General features: G+C 44.6%; 1 protein-coding gene across 1 annotated transcript; it reads right to left on the reverse strand.

The window, feature by feature from the left end:
• Positions 1-75: 75 nt before the first annotated feature.
• On the reverse strand, positions 76-27,823 carry LOC308367012 (uncharacterized protein; the record flags this gene model as incomplete). The annotated part of the gene is made up of 28 exons (XM_080840834.1): positions 27,767-27,823; positions 26,749-26,924; positions 26,147-26,421; positions 25,360-25,459; positions 24,530-24,814; positions 24,069-24,140; positions 23,677-23,789; positions 21,071-21,291; positions 19,120-19,277; positions 18,618-18,718; positions 18,198-18,344; positions 16,570-16,704; positions 15,981-16,213; positions 15,272-15,412; positions 14,266-14,328; positions 13,827-13,969; positions 13,678-13,708; positions 11,070-11,606; positions 6,927-7,128; positions 4,124-4,402; positions 3,831-3,958; positions 3,598-3,700; positions 2,859-3,088; positions 2,344-2,560; positions 1,997-2,104; positions 1,262-1,519; positions 849-974; positions 76-189 (listed from the first exon to the last, which is right to left on the reverse strand). Exons 2-28 carry the CDS (start codon positions 26,903-26,905, stop codon positions 76-78), a joined length of 4,677 nt encoding a protein of 1,558 aa, XP_080696960.1. The 5' UTR covers positions 26,906-26,924; positions 27,767-27,823.

The following is a 27,823-nucleotide window of genomic DNA, read 5'->3' on the forward strand; positions in this document are numbered from 1 at the left end:
AGTCTACTTAAAAGAACAGCACAAAATATCTCCTTTGCACATGACTGTCATCTAGTGGTGGAGTATGAGAAGTGCTTATTGGTCGTCCGCCTCCCATCCCTCATCAGAGAAGATGTCCGCCTGCCGTTTCTGGAAGTTACTCTTGAAATCCTCATCAAAGTGTTCCAGGTCATCCTCTCTGAAGATACCCTGGTGAAGGAATCAGAAAACGTCAGCACTTCACCTCATGAATGGGCTTGCATTTATAATAAATAACCAATAAATACCCCTTGCCGGTGCAGTTCGGTTAAGGATTGTGATGTTTGCACACTTGATGTGTGAATGCACTGTCTGCCATAATAGCACTTCACACCATGACAGAGCACAATGGTAGCAACATAAATAGATTTCAATGTCTAGTCAAGTCACAAGTCACTATTTATACAGCACATTTAAAAACAACAGTTGTAACACTTTCTAGTCAAGGTGAATCAGTTGATAATAAAAATAAACACAAATAAAATAATAGAATAAGAGATTCAAAAGAATAAAAAAAAACAAAAGCAACAAAAGTGAATGAATAAAAGTTTAAAAAAATTGAAAAGTTTTTAAAAATGTTAAATAAATGAAAAACAGCTAGAAGCAATATATACAAGTTTAAGAAGTAAGTAATATAGCATTGACACATTCAAATGTTTGAGCTTTCTATTTATGGCTCGTTGTTTCTGACTGGTTTTAGACTAAAACATCTCTGAAAATGTAACAAAAATACAGTATAACAAAGAATTGTAATATCATTGAGCCCAAACTCCACCGGCCTACACACTTCCCTGCCCAGGTATCACTATGGGGAGGTCAGAAGGTCTCACCTTGGGCAGGTAGCCCAGCAGCTTGGTGGCGTGCTGTTTGAGGAGTCTCTGCCTCTCCTCCTCGATGATCTGCCTACGCGCAGCCTCCCTCGCCTGATCCACGGCCCGCTCATCTGCCTCGTGGTCCTGCAGAACACACACACACACACACACACACACACACACACACACACACACAGTTTATATACAAATATATGCAAACAAATTAATACATATGTACCAAACCCCCTCTGCATTCAGCACACACACAGCGAACACTTAAGGTTATGGTCCAGTATTAAACAGATGCGACTTACATAGGCATACATCTACCACTACCCAACCATAGCACCCATAAACAGATACCCATACACACACACACACACACACACACACACACACACACACACACACACACACACACACAATCTGACCTTGTCAGCCTGGTACTGCAGGCGGCGGTCCTCCATCAGTTCCTCCACGGCTCTCTTGTGTTCCTGCTGTTTCATGCGGCGCCGCTGGGCGTTCATCTGCTCGATGCGGTCGTCCTCGGCGAACTTGGCCATCATCACCTGGCGGAAGGCCTCCTCCTCGTCCCGCTCCGCCTCCTTACGCATGCGCCGGAACGCCATCTGCTCCTGGAAGGTGCGCTGCATCTCCAGACGCTGACGGATGCGCTTTTCCATGTCCTCCTACACACACACACACACACACACACACACACACACACACACACACACACAAACATATACACAAACACACACACCGGGACAGAATATAGACAGGTGATGACATGTATGCAATTAGGATTAAGTTGTTAAGGTGACATGTACAGAAATTATGAATGGCAAGCAGTTCAGACAGGTGACAGGTGAGCGAGGTAAGCAATTAGGACAGGTGACTGCTGACAGTTTACTCGTAGGAAGACAGGTAAGCTATTGAGATCACAGGTATGCAGACAGGTAATCAGTTACGACAGCTAAGCAATTAAGCAATTAAGATCACAGGTATGAAGACAGGTAATCAGTTACGACAGCTAAGCAATTAGGATCACAGGTATGAGGACCGGTTAGCAGGTGTGTGTAATGTGTGTGTTTTGGTGACAGGTGCGGTTTTAAACTACAGGTGTGGGTAATGTGTGTGTTAGAGCGACAGGTGCGGTTTCTTACAATCTCTTTCTTCCTGGCGGCCTCAGCCTGCTCCTCCAGGTAGAGCTCCTCTCTGACCCGCTCCATCTCCTCCTGCTGCTGCCGCTCCATCTGAATCTTCTCTGTGAGCTAACACACACACACACGCATGCATGCACGCAAGCACGCACGCACAAACGACACACACACACACACACACACACAACAATTAGTTACTTACAGGGAGACAACATTTTCACAGCATGTAACATCGAGTGGGTTGCCAGTTAAGAACACACCCCAGCCATTGTGTCTGGTTGGAGTGTGTTTGTGTGTGTGTGTGTGGTTGGATTGTGTGTGTGTGTGTGTGTTGGGTGGTTTTCTCATACCATCCTCTGCATGCTCTCCTTGGCCTGCTCCCTCTCTTGAACCTTGGCCATGCGGTCCTCCTCCTTGCGCTGCTGGTGGGAAGCGTACTCCCGGAGGCGCCGGTTCTCCTCCTCCAGCTTCTCCCTCTCCAGGCGCCGCCAGTCCGTCTGCTGCTGCTTAAACTCCTCTATGTAGCCCTGCATGGCCGCCACCTTCTGCATACGCAACTCACGCTCCCTAACAGAGGACACCACTGACAGTTATGATCTCTCTCACACACACACACACTCACACACACACACACACACACACACACACACACACACACACACTTGACCTCCTCAAAGTAGTGAATGGATTTCATAACATATTAGACCTTCTGATTGTAATATCTCAGATACAGTAAGAAATAATTACATAGCAGTCATTGTCAGTGTTTTGTTAATGATGTAGATACTATTTTATGAGTGGCTTTGGATACAAGTGTCTGCTGCCTGAAGTCAGGCCCAGGTGTGTGTGTGTGTGAGCTACTAACTTCTGGTCCTCCTCGTAGATGCGCCTGACGATCTCGTCCACCATGAGCTTGTCCTTGAGGAACTCCTCGTAGGCGTGCTGTCTATGCAGCTCCTTCTCCTGCAGCTGCAGCTCCAGATCCTGCTTGTAGCGCTGCCCCTCCTCACAGCGCCGCTGCGTCACCCTGTCCTGCTCCACGTTGGCGCGCTCGTGCTCGCTCTTCATCACCCGCACCGACTCCGCGTCCTGCCGCTGATGTCGCAAACATACACATTAATACACACACATACATATGTACATGCACACAAACAAACAAACACACACACACACAGACACACACACACACACACACACATATACGGCAACACACATACATGAACATACACACACATACAAACACACACATATATGAACATACACACACAGACACATACATATGAACACATTCACATAAGCGCACACACATACATGAACATACACACACCACAGACAAATAGAAATTTGAACATACACAAGCACACATACATGGGTTTACAAACAAAAGGAGAAAGCGGGAACACACATACACATATGTTAAATGTTTGTAGATGCTGTGTATGCCTGAGGGACATAACACTACTCAGGTGATAACCAATCAGGGAGCACATGCATCATCTGCCTGCTTCAAAAAACTTTCCTCTACATGATTATATTTGAGCCCTTACCATTGTCTCATATCTCATGGCTTCCTTTCCTCTACATGATTATATATGAGCCCTTACCATTGTCTCATATCTCATTGTTTCCTTCTCAGCAATCTGTGCAGCGCGCTCCCTGTTCAGGTACGCCGCCTTCAGCTTCGACTCCAGCTCACGCAACTCAATGCTGCCGAGAGAAAGCCAGAGGTGCGTGTGTGTATGTGTGTGTGTGAGTGAGAGAGAGCACCATGGTCAGGTCAAATGCCCCAGCATGTCACTTCTGCCTTATATCTCCCTCTAGGACACCCAAATCTCACCTGTTCTCCTTGACGTATTGTCTCATCTTCTCGTCTCTGAGTTTCTCATGGCTGATGCGGGCCAACTCTTTAGCCATCCTCTCTTCTTGTTCCAGCTGCTTGTCCCTCAGGATACGTTCATCCTCTGCCTGTGCTCAAACGTAAACAAACTCACTTGATCACTACTTCCTTAACACTTAATACTATTTTTCAACCAAGTGTAGTCACAAAAACACAATTCCTCCATCCCATTCAGAAGCATCAATTCAGCTCAGCACATTTTGTTTAACTCTGGTTCATAGCTACAGTCACACCATGGGAATTCCCTGGTTGCCTGGTCTTTTGTTAGCCAGGAGCCACTCCCTGGTGCTTACTTTGAAGAGAGCCTCCTGGATTTGCCTCTCGTGCTGCTCGTTCTGCAGCGTGCGCCGGTGCCTCGTCTCCTCGATGCGCTGCTCGCTGAGCAGACTAGCCTGCATCTGCCGCTCCTGCGCGATGAGTTTGGTCTGGTCCCGGCGCCGATCCTCCTGCTGCCGGTGCTCCATGATCAGGCGCTGCTGCTGGCTGTGCGTCATGTTCCGACGCTGAGTCGCCTGAGTGGAAAACATACCTCCTCAGCTACAGCCCTCAACCTTCTAACCAAATAACACAGAGCTGCTACAAGTAGGCCTCGCTTTTGTTGCAAAAAATTAAAGTGATAGATGCTGGCAAGTATGTAATCCTGAAGGCATGATAAAAGTACAGTAGTTCTTCTGTGTACTATATATGATTCTTGTTTCTCTGTTTAAGGCCCTCTTGTTGTATACATTTACGGTTGTCATAATAAATGCATTAAAAGGAAATGACTAAATGTCACTAAATGCTAAACACCCGAGACAAATAATCCATATCCCACACACAGAGGAAACAGGACTACTATGAAATAAAATGTTTCTAATGACCAAAATGATATAATAAGGCTACTGCATGTCAAGAAGCAGTTTTGCTTCTTACACCGCCTTAAGGTTTTGTAAATAAGTATCACCCAGGTAACCGTCATCAACCACTATTTATCTGATATGCTATCAATTCATTTTGTACTCAGTTAAAGACAATGGCTTATTTAAAGGCACCCAGTGCAACTTTATGTAAACATTCAATGAAACATAAACATTCAATTTCTAGTCTTTTTTACACGTAGTTAGTTTCAATAACTCCATACCATTACATATCGACATTCAAGGAGCAAAGATGAGACGTCGTTGTGTGGTGAGAACTGATAGAACATCGTAAACAACAACAATCGCCGGTGGGGAGAGGCCATTTTTCCATTGACTGGAAGCCTGCTTTATTTATTGTAGGTTAAAAAAATAAAGAAAATGGCGGCGATTGTTGTTGTTATCGATTTTCTATCAGTTCTCACCACACAACGACGTCTCATCTTTGCTGCTTGAATGTCGGTATGTAATGGTATGGAGTTATTGAAACTTACTACGTGTAAAAAAGACTAGAAATTGAATGTTTATTTTTAAGCCTCGAAAGTTGCACTGGGTGCCTTTAAAGCAGCAAGAGTTCTGTTCTAAAACTAGCAGGCTAACTACCTAAAAGGCATGCAAAGCCCTTGCAAACACCACCAACAGCCCAGCTGACACTGACAGAAGCTTGCCTAGACACGAACTGGTGTCTTTTGGCCGTATAGCTGGCAATGTCATGCAGTGAAAGCTTTTCTTCCATTTTTGCAGGGTATTCCAGCCCGTTACACAGAAGTTCTGAACTACATAGGGCATATCCTGGAAGTCTAGTGGGAAAGACACAGGCGTTTATCTGTCCTTCACATGACCATACGTATGCTATCAAAATGAATTTGAGGATGGTACCAAAACTAGTGTCCTATAAAACCATACCTCAAAAAGTGTCAAATTATTGCATAGTGTAACTATAAGCATGGAACACTGAAGCCATGAGCACCTGACGGCTGATGATTGCCTGCTGCGTAGGCCTACTAGGATAACATTGAATATAGTATGCTTGCTAACTTGTACGATATATAAATAATACACAGGGATTCTAATGCTCTACCTTAGACGTAAGTAAAGTTCTGTCGTTATCTGACAAAGCACAATGAACAAACTCTAACTAGCTATATATCACATACAGAGCGATGTTACCAGCTAGCCAGCTATCGAAAAGATAGGTCCGATCCCCACTGTTAGCTAACTTACGCTAATAAACATTCACATCACTTCATTCAAAGTGTGCTGTTAGTACTTAAAATGAATTCACCATCCTGTTCGCTGAAATGTCGCCAGCAAGCTTCGGCTGGATTGAAGCCGAAGTTCAGTAAATCAAACTATTTCCGAAACAGCAGCCTGGCAACTAAAAGTTTGTGGTTTCTTCATAGATATGAAAACACAATCATGCCATTCGATTTAATTTGTTTACAATACTGTTGTCTAGGAAACGTTTTGACTCTGAAACAATGTCCAATTTAATTGGACAATAAGGAGTTATTTTTTCCAACGATCGACCAATCAAATTCGTGTGGGGCGGAGCAACAACCTCTGCTCTTTGTGTGATGGACTGGCAGAGATAAAGCATGTGGTTAGAATAGAATAGAAAAGCCTTTATTGTCATTTTATGCATACAACGAAATTTGGAGTGCTTCTCCTATTGGTGCGACTAAGGAGAACATATAACACAACAACAACAACATAACAACTATATTACAACAGTACGAATAGCTTAAACATTGGCACATCAACAGTACTTCCCTGAGGTGCTCTACAATAAATACAGAAACAGTTTTTACAGGATAGTAAACAGGTGGTGGCCTGGGTGAGAGGAGTCTTTCAAGATGTTATTGGCCCTGCTAAGGTAGCGGGAGCGGGCAATGGATTATTTTCTTTGTGTAACCTTGTGTACGTGTAAAAGTAATTCATGTATTTGAAAAAAAAACTTGAAAGCCATTGGGATCTGGTTGAATTTTAGGTTTACACAAACTAGTGCATGGCATTCACACAACCTCTGATATTCTCTTTTTCTCTCTGTCTATTCAATGACTGAATCTCATAATTTTTAGGTTTACTGTCTTATGCATTGAAACACAAGTAAAATGTCAAAAAGGGGCAAGCACTCTACAGCCCCAGGTCCTAGTGGGGTGGGTGGCCCTGGCAGCGACACAAAATCTGTAGTCTCACCAAGGTTCTTCGAAAATCTGCTTTCAGCCACCTCGTGGTGAAGCTGCGTGATGAGCTCTTCCTCATCATTCTCCTGTGGCGTCGTCATCTTCAGGAACCAACTCCTGGCACCAATGTGGTGGGACAGGTTCTTTTTGGCTTTCCTTTAACTGGGAAACACATGCAGGACCCTTTGAGTCAATGGGATGGCACGTCTTACTTCACCATGACACTAACACTGGGCATATAACTCTAAAACTAACACAATGAACTACCACAGACTTAAATCAGCATAACACACAGATGGAACGATAAACATCACACATCGGAGACAAAAGGGAGACATGAACCACATTTTCCAGAACAGAACACTACAAATGAACAGAACAACACACTTGCACGGCATGCTGGGAGTTTAGCCAGCCCAGCACGCCTTAATATCAATGCTTGCCAAATGTACCAGCCACAGGGGCACTAGTTATATCTGTTTAGGCATTCATTTCATATTAATGTATTCCATTATTTCCTAGTCTGTGTGTTCCTTGTGCCGGAGAGAGGTCTTTTCAACATTTCAGAGATGATACCTGCCAGGGTCTCAGACCACCCTGCTTGTCATCCTAAGACAATGGCTGACTTTCAGGATGTGGAGGTAGGTCCCAGCGTGCGTTATTAGTAAGAGAAGGTACACATAAGCAAAGGAAAGGTGAGGCTCATGACAGTGACGCTGAACGCCGGAGGCTTCTAGAACGTCATTTCTGATGCCATAACTCCCCCCCCCCCCCCCCCCCCATGGAAATCCTCAGTGAGGCTTCAAACAGCACAGCCTAGAATGACAGACTGGCGCAGGGATAAGGGTAATGTTTTCATCTCTGATCTTGAGATGGATTATTGTATCTCTTCCAAAATGACATTGTGCTCTCCTTTCTTGAGTTAACATGCTCTGTAAAGCACACTTCTTATTACATTGTACATTGATGCAACATTTTAGATGGTGTTGGAAATTCTTATATGTACAGTAATGCAGCCTTTTAGATGGTGTTGGAAACATGGTCATCATCATCATCATCATCAAATCATCGCATTACAAATAATTACATTTATTATTTAATTGATGTTTGCCAGGGGACACTCAAGGATTAGGGGTTGAGACGAGACACAAGCATTGTCTGATTTCTTCTTCATTATGCATGTTGGTGCTTGGTGGCATGCATGGAATACTGAGTTCGGATGATTTTATAGTCTATTGGGAAAAACACTGGCAAAAAAGTAAAGTGGCCCAATTGTTGTCTGTGTTTAGTTTCTTTCTAAATAGATGAATGAATGAAGATGTGGAAGTGCACTGAATCTTTGATTAGTTGTACAAGTCAAGTATTCATGCAGTCACTCTATGTTTATATGATTTAAGTATGTATGTGGGTACACAGATTAGGAAAAGAGAAGAAACAGGCTCAATACAGCAGATTATTTCATATCAGTGAGTGTAAATCAAACACACACTCAAGCGCCATAAACTCAGAATGTAGAGGAAAAACGGAACTCGTATTCCGTAACATTTCTAAGACAACAGAACAATGGCATTGTGGCAGAGAGGAAAAGCAAGTCAAACACACTGAGGGCAAATAGCAAGGAGCTTTGGGAGGGCACTTGTACTTGTAGCTCTGTCACGCTGTCACAGTTTATTTTTAGGCCAAGGAGGCTCAGTCTGTCTATGCCCTCCCCACCCCTCCTGTCGACTCTTTGTCTGTTATCTGCGCGGGGACTGGCTGCAAGCAACACACTCCCTCCTCACTTGTCAAAGGATGAGATTTATCTGTGGCTTGTTTACCAGTTTTAACTCGTGTCACTGTTGTCCCTCAAGCGCCATGTACCCCCTCTGGATAAGTACTACACTACACTCTATTTACACACACACACACACACACACACACAAACAAAGTCAAGGAGAGAAACACATGTATCAGTCAGTGTTAAACATCACCTTTCTGTTGTTCTTAGACATGCCTCAATGCCCAAATATTAAATTAATTAAATAAATAAATGTATTTATAGAACGCTTTATATATTCTCTTATACATGAAAACCTATCTGTCTTGGGTCAAATTGTATTATTTTGTATCCATATCTTATAAGGGTATTACCGTCCATCTTTTTCTGCAATATGTGTTTCTATATGCATTACTGTTGCATGAACTTAAATCATTTGTTTGAATGGAACAGGAGTTTAAATGTTGTGCTTGGTGTGGCCTACTTCTGTTATTTTTGGTCAGGCTGTAGGAGAACATAGTGAACAGAAGATGGCGCTATAATCATTTGATTTCCAGCAAACTGACCCTTCTCAGTTTCCAGTCATTATGGAGGGAAAAAAATCTCATCAGCACACCACTGCCATAGTCAACACTTACACGCCTCTCAGTCCCTGTCATCTCAAATCCATAATCTGTAAAGAGTTGGAAAACACATTTACTTTTTAAAAGGCTTGTGTAACTGGAGAAAGAATGTTGTTCCTTCAGTATAAAAGCTCAAGCTCTCCGCCATAAACTGGCCTTCTGTTTTTCTGTGAAAATAATTCCCCTGTTTCCACTGCAAAGCATTAACAATAGTAAATATGTCTTTTTCCTTGAGCTGGGAAAATGATCATCCCACATCTCCGGCATGGCCAGAGTGAGAGAGATGGTCTTTCCAGAGGCCTGCAGAGAAAAAAGCAAACCTAATTGTTCTTATATATCACATTCAGTAAAAAGGATCAAATGCAGAATGCCAAAAAAAAAAAGTGCTTGCAAACCACATGAACAGGGACAACGATGCTTCTTGGTGACAAACATTGAAGGATTTTCATTGACAAAAATGACAGGACAGAAATCTTGATCTTATCAAAGTTTATTTTTTTCTGGGAAGACATTAGGTGACTTCCCCTTGCAGCTTAAGTCTGTGTGTCTGGTTGGAGCTACATACTGTATAAAAGACATGAGCTTTACATCCAACACTCATAGAAAAAGCTTTTCTGTGGGTTCTTTGATGATAACGGTTACATATTTCAGCACCAGGAACTTTATCAGTAAGGTTCTTCTACATGGAAAGAGGTTGTTTTGTTTAATTTTGTTAATTTGCCTTTATTTCTTTTCTCCAGGATTCATCTTCATCTCATTTTGTCTTTTGTGAGACGAAAACCAATCCCCAAGAAAAAAAAAAGTTCCATTGATCCCTTTAAAAACCAAACCACCTCTTCGCAGTCATACACGACAAGAAACAGTAAACAGTCAGGTTTGGAAAGGGGAATTGCCCATTTTGTTTCTGAGCTATGAGCCTGCAGCTTAGAGGATTTCCCATCGGAAAAAAAGTCCAATATTTTTTCCTATAGAGACACCAGGGCCAGAATGCAACAAGGTCCAAGATGGGACTTGTAAGATGTACAGCCTAGTTTCCCTTTGGGTTGAGGACAGGGACATGAAGGTCAAAGGTCAGATATCCTGGGGCAGATTTATACATCACATGCCTGAGTCAGCGATTCTAATCCATTTACACTTTTTGTCTCGGCCCTCTAGCTGTCCATTCTTTGGGCGTGCTCCATAAACAATTCCAGCCAATCAACACATTGTTTTAGGAGCACAGAAGGGATGGATGTCCTTTCATTGGCTGTCCAGCTCCAATTTTAACAACTTTTGTGCCGAATCACAGACTCTGCCTTAAGCAAAAGTCTTCATGATGCACAGGAGCATAGCTCCTACATCCAGGCCAAGGATAGGAAGAGCGTTACATTCAGAGACAAATGAGCCAAACCAAATTTGAAACAAAATGTCAATGTGTGGGACATTACACAATTTTATTTTAAAAAGGGAAATGTAACAAAAGCCATGATTACACAATGAGGCAGGTAACAATGGAAGTTTAGGAGGATCCAGAGGTTCCTCATCTTAAACAGTTTTTTTGTCAGTCTTAATTTGATAACATATGAATGTTGTCTTTGAACAAGGTGGAGGATGATTTGATTTTAAAAACAAACAGCAGGTCAGCCATTTTCCACTTCAGCAGCAGTCTTTCAGAGACAACACTCTTCGATGAACAAAAGGATCCGCAGAGATAAACATACATCGTTGTCTGTTCCTACGCAGTGAGAGTTTCTAAAGGTCCCGTTGGTGCATCAGCACTCTCATTGGCCGACGCCGGCAGCATGTCAGTGACCTCATGTTCCAGAACTTTGGAGGGTGTGAGCGGTTCCATTGAAACTCCGCCCACCTCTTCGAGGTTGTCTGCTGCGTTCTGCGGCTGTTCTGCAGTCGCTTCAGGTTCTGTGTCTACCTCCGGTTCCAAAGCTGTCTCAGTTTCTCCAGCTGTCTCCAGTTCTACAACCTTTCCCGGTTCCACGGGCACCTCAGGTTCCACAACCCCCTGCTGCTCCAAAGGCGGCTCCTTTTCCTGCTCCGGATGCGTGGCCTCCTCCTCCTGCACTTGCGTCTCCTCGCCCTGCTCCTCGCAGGCAGCGTCTACCGAGACCGGTGAAGGCGGGGTCGAGTCTGAGGGGGCGTCTTCCCCAGTCGCTGTGTTCTCCTCCCCAAGCGCCTCTTCCTGTCTGACCGTTTCGCCTGGCACCACAGTGTGGCTCTCATCCTCTACTTTGGCAGGCTGGACATCAGGGAGGTCACATCTAAGGACAAACAGAGACACAGACAGATAATGAGAGACAGATAGAGAGAGAGAGAAAGTCATAGAGACAGAGACAGAGAGAGAGAGAGAGAGAGAAAAAAAGAGGAGTGAACAGGGCTGCCTAGCAGAACTTAAGTTTAAGTTAAGTTAAAGTATTTAACAGACGTTTTTGCCAAAGCAACCTACAAAATGTCTGATAAAAATATTGAGTAATGGAGTGACAACAGTGAGACAACAATATCGTTATAAACTATAATAATAGAAATACCCCCCACAGCACCATCCCACTAAGGCTGATTGCTGAGGTCTCCTTGGGTTCTCTAGAATGTTTTCTAAAAAGTGCAAAAGTGCAAAATTGGGATAATCAGAGAACAGCCACCAGAGAACAAGATCCCAATAATACCTAGTACAGACAGTTCACCGATCCAAAAAACTGTGAGTGAAATAAATGGGCGAACAAGCTCCTCTGTGTCTCTGGTGTGGGTTTGCCATGGCACCGGGCCTCAGAGGACTAGCCTACTCCATTAGGACAGAAAACCAGCCAGACCAATTAGAGCCTCTTCCTTTAACAACTTTCGTGTGACCCTCCACGACCCGTCCTCTCGGCTCGTCGTTCATTAAGACTCGCTTCCTGCCTTAATTACAAGCCAGAATCCACTCTCCACTTACGCAGGTCACCCAGAACATCCACTTAATATGCAACTCAATTAGGACTAATGGAGGCAAAATGCGGCTGATGATTTTTCACTGGAAGTGATATCGCTGAAGCAATTCACAGGTCAGCGACCTCCAGATCACACACACACGTTCCATCTAACACTACACACAGCCTATTAATAGACCATGTTCGACGACCCACACAGTACTTTGTGCATTTCACTATTTTACAACAAAAACAAAGTGTTTGAGGAAGACACAATTGTGTATTTAGGGCAAACTTGTGGAGATGCTGCCCTTGAGCATGTCTGGTGTTTGTTTTGGGCGTAAAGCACTGCCGTTGTTGATGCATACGCCTGGATTTTAGCGTGGTGTGTTAAAGGCACCCAGTGCAACTTTATGTAAACATTCAATGAAAAATAAACATTCAATTTCTAGTCTTTTTTACACGTAGTAAGTTTCAATAACTCCATACCATTACATATCGACATTCAAGGAGCAAAGATGAGACGTCTTTGTGTGGTGAGAACTGATAGAAAATCGTAAACAACAACAATCGCCGGTGGGGAGAAGCCATTTTTCCATTGACTGGAAGCTTGCTTTATTTATTGTAGGTAACAAAAAATAAAGAAAATGGCAGCGATTGTTGTTGTTATCGATTTTCTATCAGTTCTCACCACACAACGACGTGTCATCTTTGCTGCTTGAATGTCGGTATGTAATGGTTTGGAGTTATTGAAACTTACTACGTGTAAAAAAGACTAGAAATTGAATGTTTATTTTTAAGCCTCGAAAGTTGCACTGGGTACCTTTAAATGTGCTTTACGCAGGCATATTCCTGAAGGGTCAGAGTTGTATGTGTTTTACACAGGTATGGTCCTTAAGGTTAGAGTTATACGAGTTTTACGCAGGCATGGTCCTTAAGGGTCAGAGTTATACGAGTTTTACGCAGGCATGGTCCTTAAGGGTCAGAGTTGTATGTGTTTTACGCAGGCATGGTCTTTAAGGGTCAGAGTTGTATGTGTCATGCAGGCATGGTCTTTAAGGTCAGAGTGTCCTGCCTGTATGCCAGGAAGAGCGCACTAGCTGACTACCGGAAGGGAAATGTCCAAAGAGGCTTTTCCGCCGTGCTTCTCACCAAACACTGCCGCTATGCAAACACACATCTTAAGAGAAAAACAATGCCCGGCACTTCACACACACACCGTAACCCAAAGTGTACCCCCGACATAAATATCCTGTTTGTGTGTGTGTACGTTTTCCTGATGGATCTACTCTGTGAGAGCCTCATCCGGGCACTAACATCAGAGCCCTTAAATAGCCACTGAAGCACCAGTGAGATAGGATCAGTAAGAAAAAAAGAAAAGAAACAACAGTAAACTTTGTGTGAGCATCAAAAAAGGTGCTGCACTTGCCTTTCCAGGCTGGTTTTGTCAGAAACAGAATCTACAAAAGGGGAGAAAGAGCAGTTTTAGTTCTAATCTCGGTTAATATCTTTGTTTGAATATAAACTGTCATTTTGATGTCTGTATTTTGTTCTTGTTTATCAAAGCGTGTCTCATACCATGGTGTTCCTCTGGCTGGCTGCTTGGCTCCAGGATCACCTGACATACGTGGGTCGGCCTGTCAACCAAATGCTTGCTCATGAGGTCACTTCCTGTGGCGCCAGCCAGGAAGTCACAGTTTAGGCACACCAGAGTCAGGCTCCTGCAATGAGTTTTTAACAGCATATTATCAAGACATCAAATTTACATGTTATTGAATTAGAATTAAATTTAAAACAAATTCAGGAAATCTTTAAAACCAAAACGCTTGTTGTGATGCACAGATATGATATGCCTATGTCTGGATAAAGACCTATACGCCCTTAATAAGCACAATCTCTAAATGAACTTTCTTATTGATGTAACCTCGTGGTAATGATGGTTATAATCCATATCGCATCTCTAGTCATCACAGTTGGTTCACAGAAGAAAGAAAAGAAAAGCCTTGCGTAGACCAACCGTAAAATGCCTTGCTTCCTTTTACTGGTCCGAATTCGCTCTTTTGTCCCAGAGCTATGATATCTGAAGAAGAAAAGCAAGGACAGAAGGTTAACTCAGGACTAAGGACCAAACCAATTACTGGCTGGGCCGGATCAGGGCAGGATCTGGGCCAAATCTGACTCAGACTGAGGCCAGCAGAAAGATCAGTGCACACCTGTTCGTGAGCATCTGGCTCAGATTGAGCAGCTGCTGCCAAGGGGTGCGTTTCCCGAAGGTGTTGATGACCAACTAACGTAGATAAATGATCGGGAGACTTCATTCTGAACATTTTCTCTCCACGGTTACCAAGGTGGTTGTTCAATGTTGCTTTCGGGAAACGCAGCGTAGGCCGGCATATAGACCTGAACACCTGGTCACGTGGTGTCTGTAGGCTAAGAGATCAGTGCACACCTGGTCACGTGGTGTCTGTAGGCTAAGAGATCAGTGCACACCTGGTCACGTGGTGTCTGTAGGCTAAGAGATCAGTGCACACCTGGTCATGTGGTTTCTGTAGGCTAAGAGATCAGTGCACACCTGGTCACGTGGTGTCTGTAGGCTAAGAGATCAGTGCACACCTGGTCACGTGGTTTCTGTAGGCTAAGAGATCAGTGCACACCTGGTCACGTGGTGTCTGTAGGCTAAGAGATCAGTGCACACCTGGTCACGTGGTGTCTGTAGGCTAAGAGATCAGTGCACACCTGGTCACGTGGTTTCTGTAGGCTAAGAGATCAGTGCACACCTGGTCACGTGGTGTCTGTAGGCTAAGAGATCAGTGCACACCTGGTCACGTGGTGTCTGTAGGCTAAGAGATCAGTGCACACCTGGTCACCTGGTGTCTGTAGGCTAAGAGATCAGTGCACACCTGGTCACGTGGTGTCTGTAGGCTAAGAGATCAGTGCACACCTGGTCACGTGGTGTCTGTAGGCTAAGAGATCAGTGCACACCTGGTCACGTGGTGTCTGTAGGCTAAGAGATCAGTGCACACCTGGTCATGTGGTTTCTGTAGGATCGGCGGCAGCACGTCTTGTACTTGCAGGACCCGCAGGAGAGGAGCAGAGGGTAGTGATCGTAGAAGTCCTTTACCACATCAGAGCACTCCATACAGCTGACCTTCCCCTGTGGGGGCCTGTAGGGCAAATACCAAACACAGCTACCTTTAGGATAAAGCACATGGGCCTACAAATCCTGTATTTCAGTTGAGGGAGTTTATATTGCACAACCAGAACAAAAAAGCAAGATTAAACTGATGGTGCAAGGAGCTTCAAGGGCTTGTGCCACCTAGCCACCCTGAGCTAACTACACTGTGTAAGATAAATTCACAGGCAGACACATCCAAAGCACATTTCAAGGCATTTCGTGCAATGATACTTAACTTTGCTGAAAGTATTTCTGTCTGTGCCCATTTGTCTCTGAAAACATATATCTACTCATCTAGCAGAGGGAAGACAGAAACACCTGAAGTTCATATTTAAAAGATTTCATTCACAAATTTAATGGAGATTTACAAACTATGTTTATTTAAAAATAAAAAAAACTATGTTTAACTTAAATTTGGATTATTTCTATTCCAATTGTAAATATTTTATTTACATTAATTAGCAGGACCACTAGACCACTATCGGAAGTTCCTGAGAAGTATTTCGTTAATTACTATTTAGAACAGACAAAGGAGGCTGATGAGGACTGGTAAGTACCTGAAGTTCCTTAGATAGAAGTTCCTGTGGTCCGATGGTTTGTTGCGCTCTTTCTTGCTCTTTACAGACTGCACAGCGTTCTGGGTGCTAGGCGGTCTGCCTCTGCCCCCGCTGGAAGGCGGCCGACCCGCCGATTTGGCTGCTGGACTGTTTGGAATTACACTGATACTGGACTTGCTGAACGTGCCGGGGGAGGTGGGAGACCCACCGGCCAGCGAGGCCCGAATAGTCACCTGAGACAGGAACCAGAACCACAGCAAACCCAGAAACATTCATTAAGGAACATTCATTTAACTGCCAGATTAAGAAAGGATCACCTATTGAACATATTCTCACTCCCCTGCTTACATACAAGGGGAAGCAAAGTTATGCATTTATAATCACTGCTTTTATTATTCTTATTCTTATTCTGTCCTATTGACTTATTATATATGACTGAATTGTATATAGTTTTGTCATTTATTTTGGATAAAAGTGTTAATCCCTTGTCATGTTTCGGTTCAACATTACAATGAAAGATGTTGCCGTGAATCCATGTTGAAACCAAAGCCGGTGGTTAATTAGTGATGGCAGCTGAAGTGGGCCGTACCTTGGTTCCGGGAGGTAGCCCTTCGAGGCTTTTGGGTTTCCTGTAAGTGCGATGGAAGTGGGTCTTGTGTTCCACTTTCTCCTTGTATGTAAGGAAGTTCAGTCGACACTTCCCACAGCGATGGATTCCTTTTTTCTGCAGAATAAATCAAAACATCCGCATTACTCCGGGACACGTGCACCAGCGCAAACACAACCACACGTCTTTCAGGGTACACAGAGACAACACAGATGCATCTTCGCTGTCCTAGCTCTCTGTCTCTCTGCAGCTGTGAGGGATAATAGCTTAGCTTTCACTTGTTGTTTTTCCATGATAAAAACAACAACAGCACTAACACACGTTATTTAATGCTAAAACAACTCAATTAAAAACCATCCCTTTGGTTACATGTCGCTCAATTTCACGCTCAAGTGTGGGTCTTTTACAGTACAACACCTTTAATTTCCTAAAATGTAGGAACTTTCGCGCACTCGTCAACACCATATTTGGCGATTGCATGCAGCTTTGGCTCGATTGCGTTACCTGAACAGCCTAATCGTAGCGATCGTTCAGGCTGATCTACTAACTTTGGGGTGTGTTTAATTTCCCAAGTGCGTGCGGCCCCTGGAGGATGGCGCGCCTTCCTCTTCCTTTACCCACGTCTTGTTGCCAGGCAGAGGGAGGCTTTTAGGGTGAGGGGAGGCAGCTAGTGCTGTCAGGCAGTTATGTATGGCACCAAGGTGTTCGGCAGACAGGCGAATCAATCCCCGCTCGCCGCTCGAGAGCCAGGAAGAACAAGCGAAGGAGCCGACGGGGGCCGAGAGAGAGCAAGTAAGCGCTGCCGTTTTCTGCTGACTGCGAGAAGACGCGGGTCCCGAGCTTTTGACCCCCGAAACGCGAGCGGGCAAAGACGGATGGTCAGGCACCTGCCACCCCCCACCCCCAGCAACCAACTCCACCTCATATACTTCTCATCTCATCTTTTCACATTCATTCATTCTCCTTTCAGGTTAGCAGTCCGGTCTACAGAGGAGAGTAAGCCTGCACCTGTGCCCAGCAGAACAGCAGTGCAGAGTATGCATATGTGTGTGTGTGTATGTGTCTGAGAGCCCATTCCGCTGGTGTCTTGTGCCCGATGCGTCTGCTCACCTGGTGTGGGATTTACCTGTACAGCTGGCACCTGGTGCCTTATGTCCACTCACCTGGGGTCTTTTGGACAGGTGTGTCTACTGCCCTAGAGTTGTATGTACCTTTGTCTCCTCACCTGGTATCTTATACACAGACATGTCCCCTAACCTGGTGTCTTAGGTACAGGTGTGACCCAAGACCTGGTATCACAGGTAAAAGTGTATCTTACGTGCAGCTTATGAGTCCAACCCCACCATTTTATAAAACGTGAAGGAAGCGAGGAAAGAATCAAACGAGGATTGAGGAATCAAGGACAGACATACATGAGAAATGAGATGCGCTTAAAGACATGAGTCACGTATTAAATCACGGCGGGGCGGGCAAGGCTTCTCAGAGTAGCGCAGAATTTAGAACTTTAGAACCTTTTAGTTTTGGAATTTTCCACTCCACGGTTACGGAATGTGTTGAGCGTGGACACGAGGGCCCAGCTGTGTTGGGTGTGGACAGATGTGTCCCCTCACCTGGTGTCTCATGTAGTGTTGCATGTACATGTGTCCGCTGCGCAGCACCTTCAGGCAGAAGGGACACAGCAGGTCCTTGGTGTGCTCGTGGACGCTGCGGAAGTGCGTCTCCACGTCGGAGAAGAACGACGAGCGGTAGTTACACACCTGCGTGAGGTAAACATATATCAGCATTCGTTCTCAAATCAGGCCAATATCCTCCGCCCATGCAAAAAAGGCTCAATTCTGCACCCTCCTCTGGCCCTAGATAGGCCATCAGTATTATAATGGTGAACATGAGGGGAGACATAAGGGGAGGCATTGGATCAAACTCATGACAAACAGCTGCTTTTTAGGGCAGACGCCACTGAGTTAATATGTCTGTGATAGAGAGCTGAGAGGGAAGAGCTGTTTGCGCTTGTATGTGTGTGTGTGTGTTACCTGACAGGCGTAGGGCATCTCCCCCGGCTTGTGATTATCTTTCATGTGTTCCAGCAGCACTTGCTCCGTATCGAAAGCCAGCTCACATATCTTACAGTTAGCTTTACAAAACAAACAAACAAACGAAAAGACAAACACACAAACACAACAAAAAAACAGAAGAAAACACAAACAACGTAAGAAGCAGAACAAACAAGCCTGACAGTTCCTTCTACTTTTGATTTTAGGTCACACTCTCATCCACAATCCAAGAGCAGGAAACACTCACTCTTTCCTACTGGGAATGGAAAAGCAACACTGAGCCAGGATCAATTTACAGACACAGGAGTGTGTGTTTGCGTGTGTGTATGTGTGTGTGTGTAGCATTTTTGCTGGTTAACTTGTAGAGGCTGTGGGAACTCTTGATGTAGAATGTAGATGAAAGGATGTACTGTACTGGCGTTAGCACAACTGGTGTGTGTGTGTGTGTGTGTGTGTGTGTGTGTGGGTGTGTGTGTCTTACTGGTAGATTCGTAAGGGCTGTGGGCGCTCTCTATGTGGCACTGCAGCTGGAAGGGTGTGCTGTACTGCCGGTAGCAGTGTTGGCATGTGGTGTGACTCTCCCAGCTCTCACTGTTCTGCTTCTCCAGCTCCAGATGATGCTTCATGTGGTTCATAAACCTGAGAGGGAGAGAGAGAGAGAGGGAGAGAGTGAGATAGAGAGAGAGAGCGAGAGAGAGATAGAGAGAGAGAGAGAGCGAGAGACAGAGACAGAGACAGAGAGAGACAGACAGAGACAGAGACAGAGAGAGCGAGAAAGACAAAGAGAGCGAGGGGGAAAAGAAAAGAAAAGTATAGAAAAGAAAGAATTGTTGACATCAGGAATATGTTTCCCAAAGAACACTAAGGAGTAATACGTTGGGAAGCTGCGGGCCTAAAATAAGACAATGGAAACGAAATACAGCAGCACAACCACAAACAGACACAGTTCCTCCACAGCTCTCTATATCTGCATCAGAGCAGGCAGTCTGACTCAAGCAGTCACGGGCCTGGGGGGGCCAGAGGGGGGGGGTGATCGAGATGATGATGATGACGATGATGATGAAGTTGGAGGCAGACAGAGTTTCACTCGCAACGTTACCTAACTGCCGTTGCTTGACAGCTGAGCTTTGATGTGTAGAGCGCACGCAACACCAGAACAGAACAGAACAGAGCCGAGCAGAGACCACAACCACATCCAGCTCAGAAGCCATTGCTGTTCACCTCCAGTAACCTGTCGCCTTAGAAATGTCAAAAAGCTGCTTAAAATAGAGACCCGGAGGCCCTGGCCTTTTTCTCTTAGGTTTCTCACATGCTATGTGTGTGTGTGTGTGTGTGTGTGTGTGTGTGTGTGTGCTTGACAAACACACACACTTGATTACAGTCAGCCATGTTTTATTGGAGCTCATTATTCTCTCCTAACCTTCCTCTCTCCATCTACAGTGATATAGAGAGAAAACTAAACACACATGAAACTGGGAAATTAAGTGATCAATTATCACAATTACTGAAAGAACTATACTACTTCATTACAACACCTTTTATAACCCATAACAGTCATTTATTTGAACAGTGTGGCTTTAAAAACACACACACACACAAACACACAAGCGCACTTAAAACCAAACAAGGCTGCAGCTCAGCTCCATGAAGGTTTTAATCAAAAAAGAAATTAGTGTCGCCCCTCTTGACCCCTCACTTTCCTAAACATGCATAATGGCCATTATAATACCTGCAATTACACTCGCCTCTCTACTGCCTCTTAATGACGCCTCACCCTACACACCTTCCCTTTCCGCACCCTAACCCCCCCCTCCTCGTACCCCCCCGCCCGACGCCCCATTTTTTCAGCGCCCCGTTCTGCAGCCTCAGCTCCCCTAATAGGGATTTTTACGCGTCTGAAAGCGTGACCCCGTCGGCAGGCTCGGTGAGGTTTTGGGGGTGTGCGAACGACGGCGGCACATTAAAAGGAGCTTACCGAGGCGTTTTCGCTGCTCCGCGCGCCCCAACCCGGCTTGCCTAATCACCAGCAGCCGCTGTATCGCCACACAAACCACACGCCATTACTCATCCGGGCTCCGCAGGGACCAAGGGGGGGAGAGGGGAGAGGCTCTCTTCACACCATCTATCTGAGGCCGACACGGAGACGGGGGGGGGGGGGGGAGGGTGTGTCTCAGGTACTGCGGTAACACACTATACGAGAAGACAACTTGGGGGGTGGGTGGGGGGGTGCTACCAAGCCTGCATTAATACACTGAAAGGAATTCTTTTCAAGTCACAAAGGCACCACCCTTTCCCTCACCCGCTGTCTGTTCTTCTCCATTAGTGAGGTGAGGCCCCACCTATTATTCAGCACCTTCAGGAAGCTTTTTTCTGGTCAAGGTGATGTTGATCTCCTCTCTCTCTCTCTCACACACACCGACACACACACTCACCTGATGTTGTTCTTGAGCACCTTTAGGCAGCTGTTGCACTTAAAGGTGGTGTTGGTCTTCTGCTCCAGGTGCTGGTCTCCATCACAGCGTCCGTAGTAGAAGTCTGTGACCAGCATGATCAGCTTGCCCTTGTCCATGTCGTACACACGTAGCGGGGCGGTGGACTTGTCTTGCCGGGAACTCGTGGCAAACACACTCTCCAGCATGTCAGGACAGCAGTACTGAGAAATCACACACACGCATCCAGATGATTATTCATTAGAAGAGGCACATATATAGCCGCGGAAAAAATTAAAAGACCACTTCAAAATTATCAGCTTCTCTGGTTTTACTATTTATTGTTATGTGTTAAAGTAAAATGAACATTTTTGTTTTATTTTCTAACCTACTGACAACATTCCTACTAAATTTCAAATAAAAAAAATTGCCATTTAGAGCATTTATTTGCAGAAAAATGACAATTGGTCAAAATAGCAAAAAAGATGCCGTGTTTTCAGATCTCGAATAATGCTAAGAAAACAAATTCATATTCATTTTTAAACAACACAATCCTAATGTTTTAACTGAGGAAGAGTTTAGAAATCAATATTTGGTGGAATAACCTTGATTTACAATCACAGCTTTCATGTGTCTTGGCATGCTCTCCACCAGTCTTTCACTTTACCATTGGGGGACTTTATTAGCCTGGATACCAGCCCAAACCCCGCCCAAAAAAAATTTTGTCAGGGAGATTTGGTCTGGCTCTGGGTTAATTGGGAGAGAGTTTCATCGGTAGGATCAAACCGGACCAATCAAATTGGCAGGGCGGGCTTTATACGTTGATGGACAGATACCAACGCTTGAGTTGAATTAACCGGTGGATTCGAACTCCGACCAAGATGGCCGCGTCTCGGGTGCTTAGTGGGGAATATTTTATGTGAATTAAGCTATCTACACGACTTTTTAATGTCTACATTGACTCGGTTAGTTGTGCATGTGCAACACGAATGTTACAGAGTATTGTTTGTCTTAACTAAAGTTCTCTAGACCATTATTGTTATATCATTGCTAACGTGTACACAAAAAACCCATCGAAATAAACTGTAGCTTGTAGCCTTAATGCTAATTAATTAACGTGAGCAGGCATATCTCAACAGACATTGACAGCGCATTCATTTTGAAAGAGGAACAGAGAAACGCGATTAAGGCATTTGTCATTGAAAAGATGTTTTTGCCGTCCTTCCTAGGGATCAGGTAAAAGTTTAATCTATCAGATGGTAATAGGCTACTACGTTGCTCTGATTGGTTCTAGGTATCCAATTCAGCGAATAGGCATTTTCTTTCCTGGTTCGTTGAAACACGCCCCATAATCACAGCCCAAAGGTCCGGTATCAGACTCATATTCTGACTAGAATCATGAGTATGACATCGTCAGGCTAGGACTTTATACTACTCCTGGCGCAAAGATTCAAGCAGCTCTGCTATTTTTATGGCTTTTGACCTTCCATCTTCCTCTTGATCACATTCCACAGGTTTTTAATGGGATCCAGGTCTGGAGATTGGGCTAGCCATGACAGGGTCCTGATGTTGTGGTTCTTTATCCACACCTTCACTGACCTGGCTGTGTGGCATGGAGGATTGTCCTGCTGGTAGGTCTCTCCAGGTCTCTGTGTAACCATCAGACAACCTTGTGTTGGGCAAAGCTGAAAATTGGACTCATCAGAGAAGATGACCTTAGAAGACGACCTCCAGTCCTCTTTCGTTCAATCCTTATGGTCTTTTGCAAATCTTAGCCAGTCAAAGTACAGAGTTGTCCTGGAAGAGAAACTTGCTTCCTTTTGCTCTGACAATGTTCCCCAACTCTGAGGAGTGTTTTTTCCAGCAAGACAATGCTCCATGCCACACAGCCAGGACAGTGAAGGTGTGGATGAAGAACCAACAGATCAGGACCCCGTCATGGCCAGCCGTATTCCCAGACCTGAATCCCATTAAAAACCTGTGGAATGTGATCAAGAGTAAGATGGAAGGTCCCAAGCCATCAAACAAAGCCAAGCTGCTTGAATTTTTGCACCATGAGAAGTATAAAGTCCCCCAATGGCAAAGTGAAAGACTGGTGGAGAGCATGCCAAGACACATGAAAGCTGTGATTGTAAATCAAGGTTATTCCACCAAATATTGATTTCTGAACTCTTCCTCAGTTAAAACATTAGTATTGTGTTGTTTAAAATTGAATATGAACTTGTTTTCTTTGCATTATTCTAGATCTGAAAACTGCATCTTTTTTGCTATTTTGACCAATTGTAATTTTTCTGCAATTAAATGCTCTAAATGGCAATATTTTTATTTAAAATTTGGTAGGAATGTTGTCAGTAGTTTAGAGAATACTATAAAAATGTTAATTTTACTTAAACACATAACAATAAATAGTAAAACCAGATAAACTGATAATTTTGAAGTGGTCTCTTAATTCTTTCCGCAGCTGTACACACTTCACCATAGCGACAAAGAATTTACTCTTAGACTGAAAATGGTGCAGTGAAAAGTGTCCTTTGAATCTGTCTTCCCCTGGGCACATGGGCACACAGACACAGACACAGACACACACAGACACACACACGCACGCATACCCTCATGTGTCCCTTCAGTGAGTCCTCCCCAGGATACGATCCCATGCACCTCGGACACCGCCTCCTTGGCGGACTCTCGTTCTCTGCAAACTCCGACGTCCGGAGAGCACCTACTGTACATCACACACACACACACACACACACACACACACACACACACACACACACACACACACACACACACACACACACACACACACACACACACACACACACACACAGATAGAGAGGTCAATGTCATATACACAGTCATCCCTCTGGAGGAAGGACAAACACATAGACATAATCTTTTGCAGGTTTAATAACGAAATTTGAACCTTATTCAATTAGGGTAGTTATGGTAAGTTCAAGCCATGTCAAGCGTGTTAGAAGAGCTCCACTATGTTTGTTACCTGCGTCGACTTTGAGTCTTTTCATCGTGTTGTCCACGTCAGACGGGAAGTTCCGCTTCACTGTTCCGTTATCTAAGTGAAAGGAATCAACAGCACAGAGATAAAGAATCATCCCTAGTTCTGGAATGCACGTTACCATGGCCACCAGCCACACATTCTGCCTTCTCTTAACACTACACATTCAGAAGAGGGGGCGCTGATATTCTGTGGGAATATGAATTGTAAACAATTGTAACAATTGTCATTGTAAACAAACTCAGACACACCCAACTTCCGACAAGCCCCAACTGACCCCTTAACCACTGTTGATCACAGTTCCTATAGTGGACTTGAACGTTTCATATTTTTTTTAGTATGAATAGCAGGTCATTGTACATACAGACACACACACACACACACACACACACACACACAGGGTAATGCCGCCAACCCCCCCACACAAACCCAAACTAGCCTCTCACCTCTGTTGTTGACGCTCTGTATGGAGGAGAGGGCTGCAGAGCTGTCCTGTCTGGGCTGTGCCGGGGGGATGTTTATTACCCTGTGGGGGAGGGCAGCAGCAGGGGGGTGGTGCTGGTGCTGGTGCTGGTTCTGGTGCTGGTGCTGAGAGAGTAGTTCTGGGGGGGCCTGCACATTGGCCAGGGTCACCACGTTGTTCTGGATAAACTGAACCTGGGGCCGGTGGACCACACCCCCTTGAAGCATGTGTTGTGGGGGGTGAGCCTGCTGGAGGAGAGGCTGCCCAGCTGGAAGTGTACAGGGGGGGGGGGGGGGGGGGGGGGGGACAGGATATGTCAGTCAATTGTGGAGGTTACAGAGGTGGTCTTTAATGCAGACTGCATTTAATACAGAGCCTGGATTCACAAACATTTACAGTGCTATGCATACTACTGTACTCATACTACTGTGCTCATACTATTGTACTCACACCGCCAGTGCAGTTAATGCTATGCATCCTACTGTGCTCATACCGCCAGTGCAGTTAATGCTAAGGAGAAATTCAAAAGTCTACTTTGAAACTGCTGTGTCAATGCAAATCAGGTTTTACTGAACATCCTTCAAGTCGAACTAACTAACAAGTCAAATGACATTTGATTGGTGATCGTATGCAAACAGCATTCCTAAGCGCCTGCTTTGTTTCAGGAAACACAGAGATACAGACCAGTAGTACTAGCACATGAAAGCCATACTTAAAACATTATGCTGTTAAGTGGTGCAAAAAACAACTAGTTAGTGTCCCAACACGTCCTTTGTGTTCATCTAGTGTTGTGGTGGGTTACTGGTGACGTACCTGGTAAGACTGTGAAAGAGGTGCCAGGTGGATACTGCGACCCAAAACTGGTAATGAACGGCGCACTACTGGTTATTTGTGGAGATGATACAATGTAGCCCTGTACACACAAACAAACACATGAATTCCCCATCAGAGCTTACATTAAAGTCCATTTCCCTCCCACAAAACAGACCCCCATCACTAAACCTGTGAAAAGGACTCTGCCTTGCGCTGATCCGCCCCGTGTGACAACCAGTCACATCATTTCAAATGAACCATACAACTATGTAGATGCAACACAACGGTGATGAACATGGGCAGACTACACACTTCAATAACAATCCTCTCACAATGTCTCTCAATGCTATTCTCCTCTCCTCCACACAACTCCTGCAAGTAGACACCAACATTTGCCCACCCCTGCCCTAAGGCATGATACATTATCTTTACAGATACAATGCTTTAGCAGGCCACAGTACAGAAAAAAGGTCTTTATTTTTTTCCATCAGTATCAGTGCTTCCTGGGTACCGAACCCTTGACCTTAGGGTTACATGCACCTTGTTCTACCAATAGAGTTTGCTGTTATTTGCACCTTGGGTAACACTTTTCATGAATAGTCCACCTACAGAGACAGTACAGATGGTTCGCTGAAAGTCAAGTTCAGCCTTTCTATTTGCTCACTCAACATCACCTTAACCAGACCCAACCCCTAAGCAAAGAAAACAGTTCAGTTCGGTGCTAAGACTAGTCTCTGAGACCAGTTCATAGTCAAAGTCAAATGTTTTTAAAACAACTCATGTATACCTGGTTGTTGATTATAATTGGCTGAGGAGTGACCGTGTTTCCAGCATTCTGCAGACGACCGGCATTCTGCCCCACACCCTGAGTGGAGCCGGCGGGGATGAGGGTGGGGTTGTTGGACGGTGGTGGGGCGACTCTGTTGGTGAGATGGGGTGGCGGTACATATGGACCCCGTTTGGCTACTGCAGTCTGGGGAGTCTTCTGTGAGGGCGATGGCATGGACCCCACATTCAGGCGCCCTGGCGGAAGATTCTGTTGCCCTCTCTGGATTCCAACATCTTAAAAAAACACAGAATGATCGAGTCAGTCTAAATGCTGCATGACATTTGGTTTCTGAGAGAGAAGTCAAAAGGAGATTACATCTCTGAAAAGCCTTATATTTCTGCTCGTTTTCAGGGGACTCAAAGATAGCTCTTCTCTGCCCAACACTATGCCCTAGATTCTTTCACAGCCAAGTAGGCGAAAATACACGCATCACTTACATGGGCTTCACATCCAAACATGAGAGATGAAAAGGGAGCATAATCTGCACAACAGTGACTGGTTAAGTATATTTGTTAATTTCTATGTTTTAAAAGGGACAATAAAAATACAAAGACACGCACTAGGCCTAGGCAGGACAGGCTTGGAGCTCTGGATCTCGCCAACGAAGATGGGTTCGTCATCATCGTCGTCGTCATCATCCACCAAGTTGATTTCTGGGATCGCCTTCTGCCATGGCTGCAGTTCTTCCTCCTCGCATTCCATAAACAGCTCCGACATCGTGAAGCTGGGATCTGTCCTGTTACACCGAGAGGAACGAATAGATACGATGTATTTTACCAAGATTACTGATCCTGTGTGAACATAAAATATAAGGACCATGTAGGCCCTAGCTACCTATGTGCTGTTTGGACTCAGCATCAAGGCAACCTTAGATATCTACCTTCATGTTTCATCTCAAACTCCCTGATAGGTTGCAAAATTGACGTATCAAGTGAAGAGATAAAATTACAAGCTGTGAGCAGTTTGCAACCTTTTGTTCGCAAACTGTTCATTATCGAAGTGTTCAGTTCCAGAAAGACTATGCAAAGGTAGCTTACATTCAACAGCTTACCCCTGGTTGTCAAACAGCCAAATTATGATAATTTACATAGACTACAGTTGGTGATCGCCACAATATAAACTGTGTTTGCTCATCACTCATTTTGGCTACCTGGCTAACTAGCTAACTAATCATTAAAAGACCACAGGAACAACTAACTAGCTCAGCTGGCTAACAGTTACCTTTAACGGGGCCTGTTTGATAGTACCCTTAGCATCCCTACCAAGACGTTAACACAACACCGGAGTTTAATGATAAGACGCTATTTGAAAAACCAAGCGTGTAATTTAAAGTTCGTATCTCTTTATTTGTTGGATAACCTATCTTGCGTTTGAGTCGGCGCTTGTTAGCTAGGCGGCTAGCTAAGAAAACATCAGCCGCCTGAAACGCTAACTGGCTAACAAATAAACATGGCGCCGGACAGAATCCTAGTATTAAAACAGTGTGTCGGAAACGAAGAATGAAGACAATTATTTTCTAAGATATTTATATGTTCATAGATGATCTGTGGTCAGTGTATGACATTATGTGCGACTTACCTTATTGAATTATACTGTATGGTTTGCGAGAAGTGTATGGAACCCACATCCCGAGTT

The sequence above is a fragment of the Sprattus sprattus genome, assembly GCF_963457725.1.
Source record: "Sprattus sprattus genome assembly, chromosome: 6".
Lineage (NCBI taxonomy): Eukaryota > Metazoa > Chordata > Actinopteri > Clupeiformes > Clupeidae > Sprattus > Sprattus sprattus.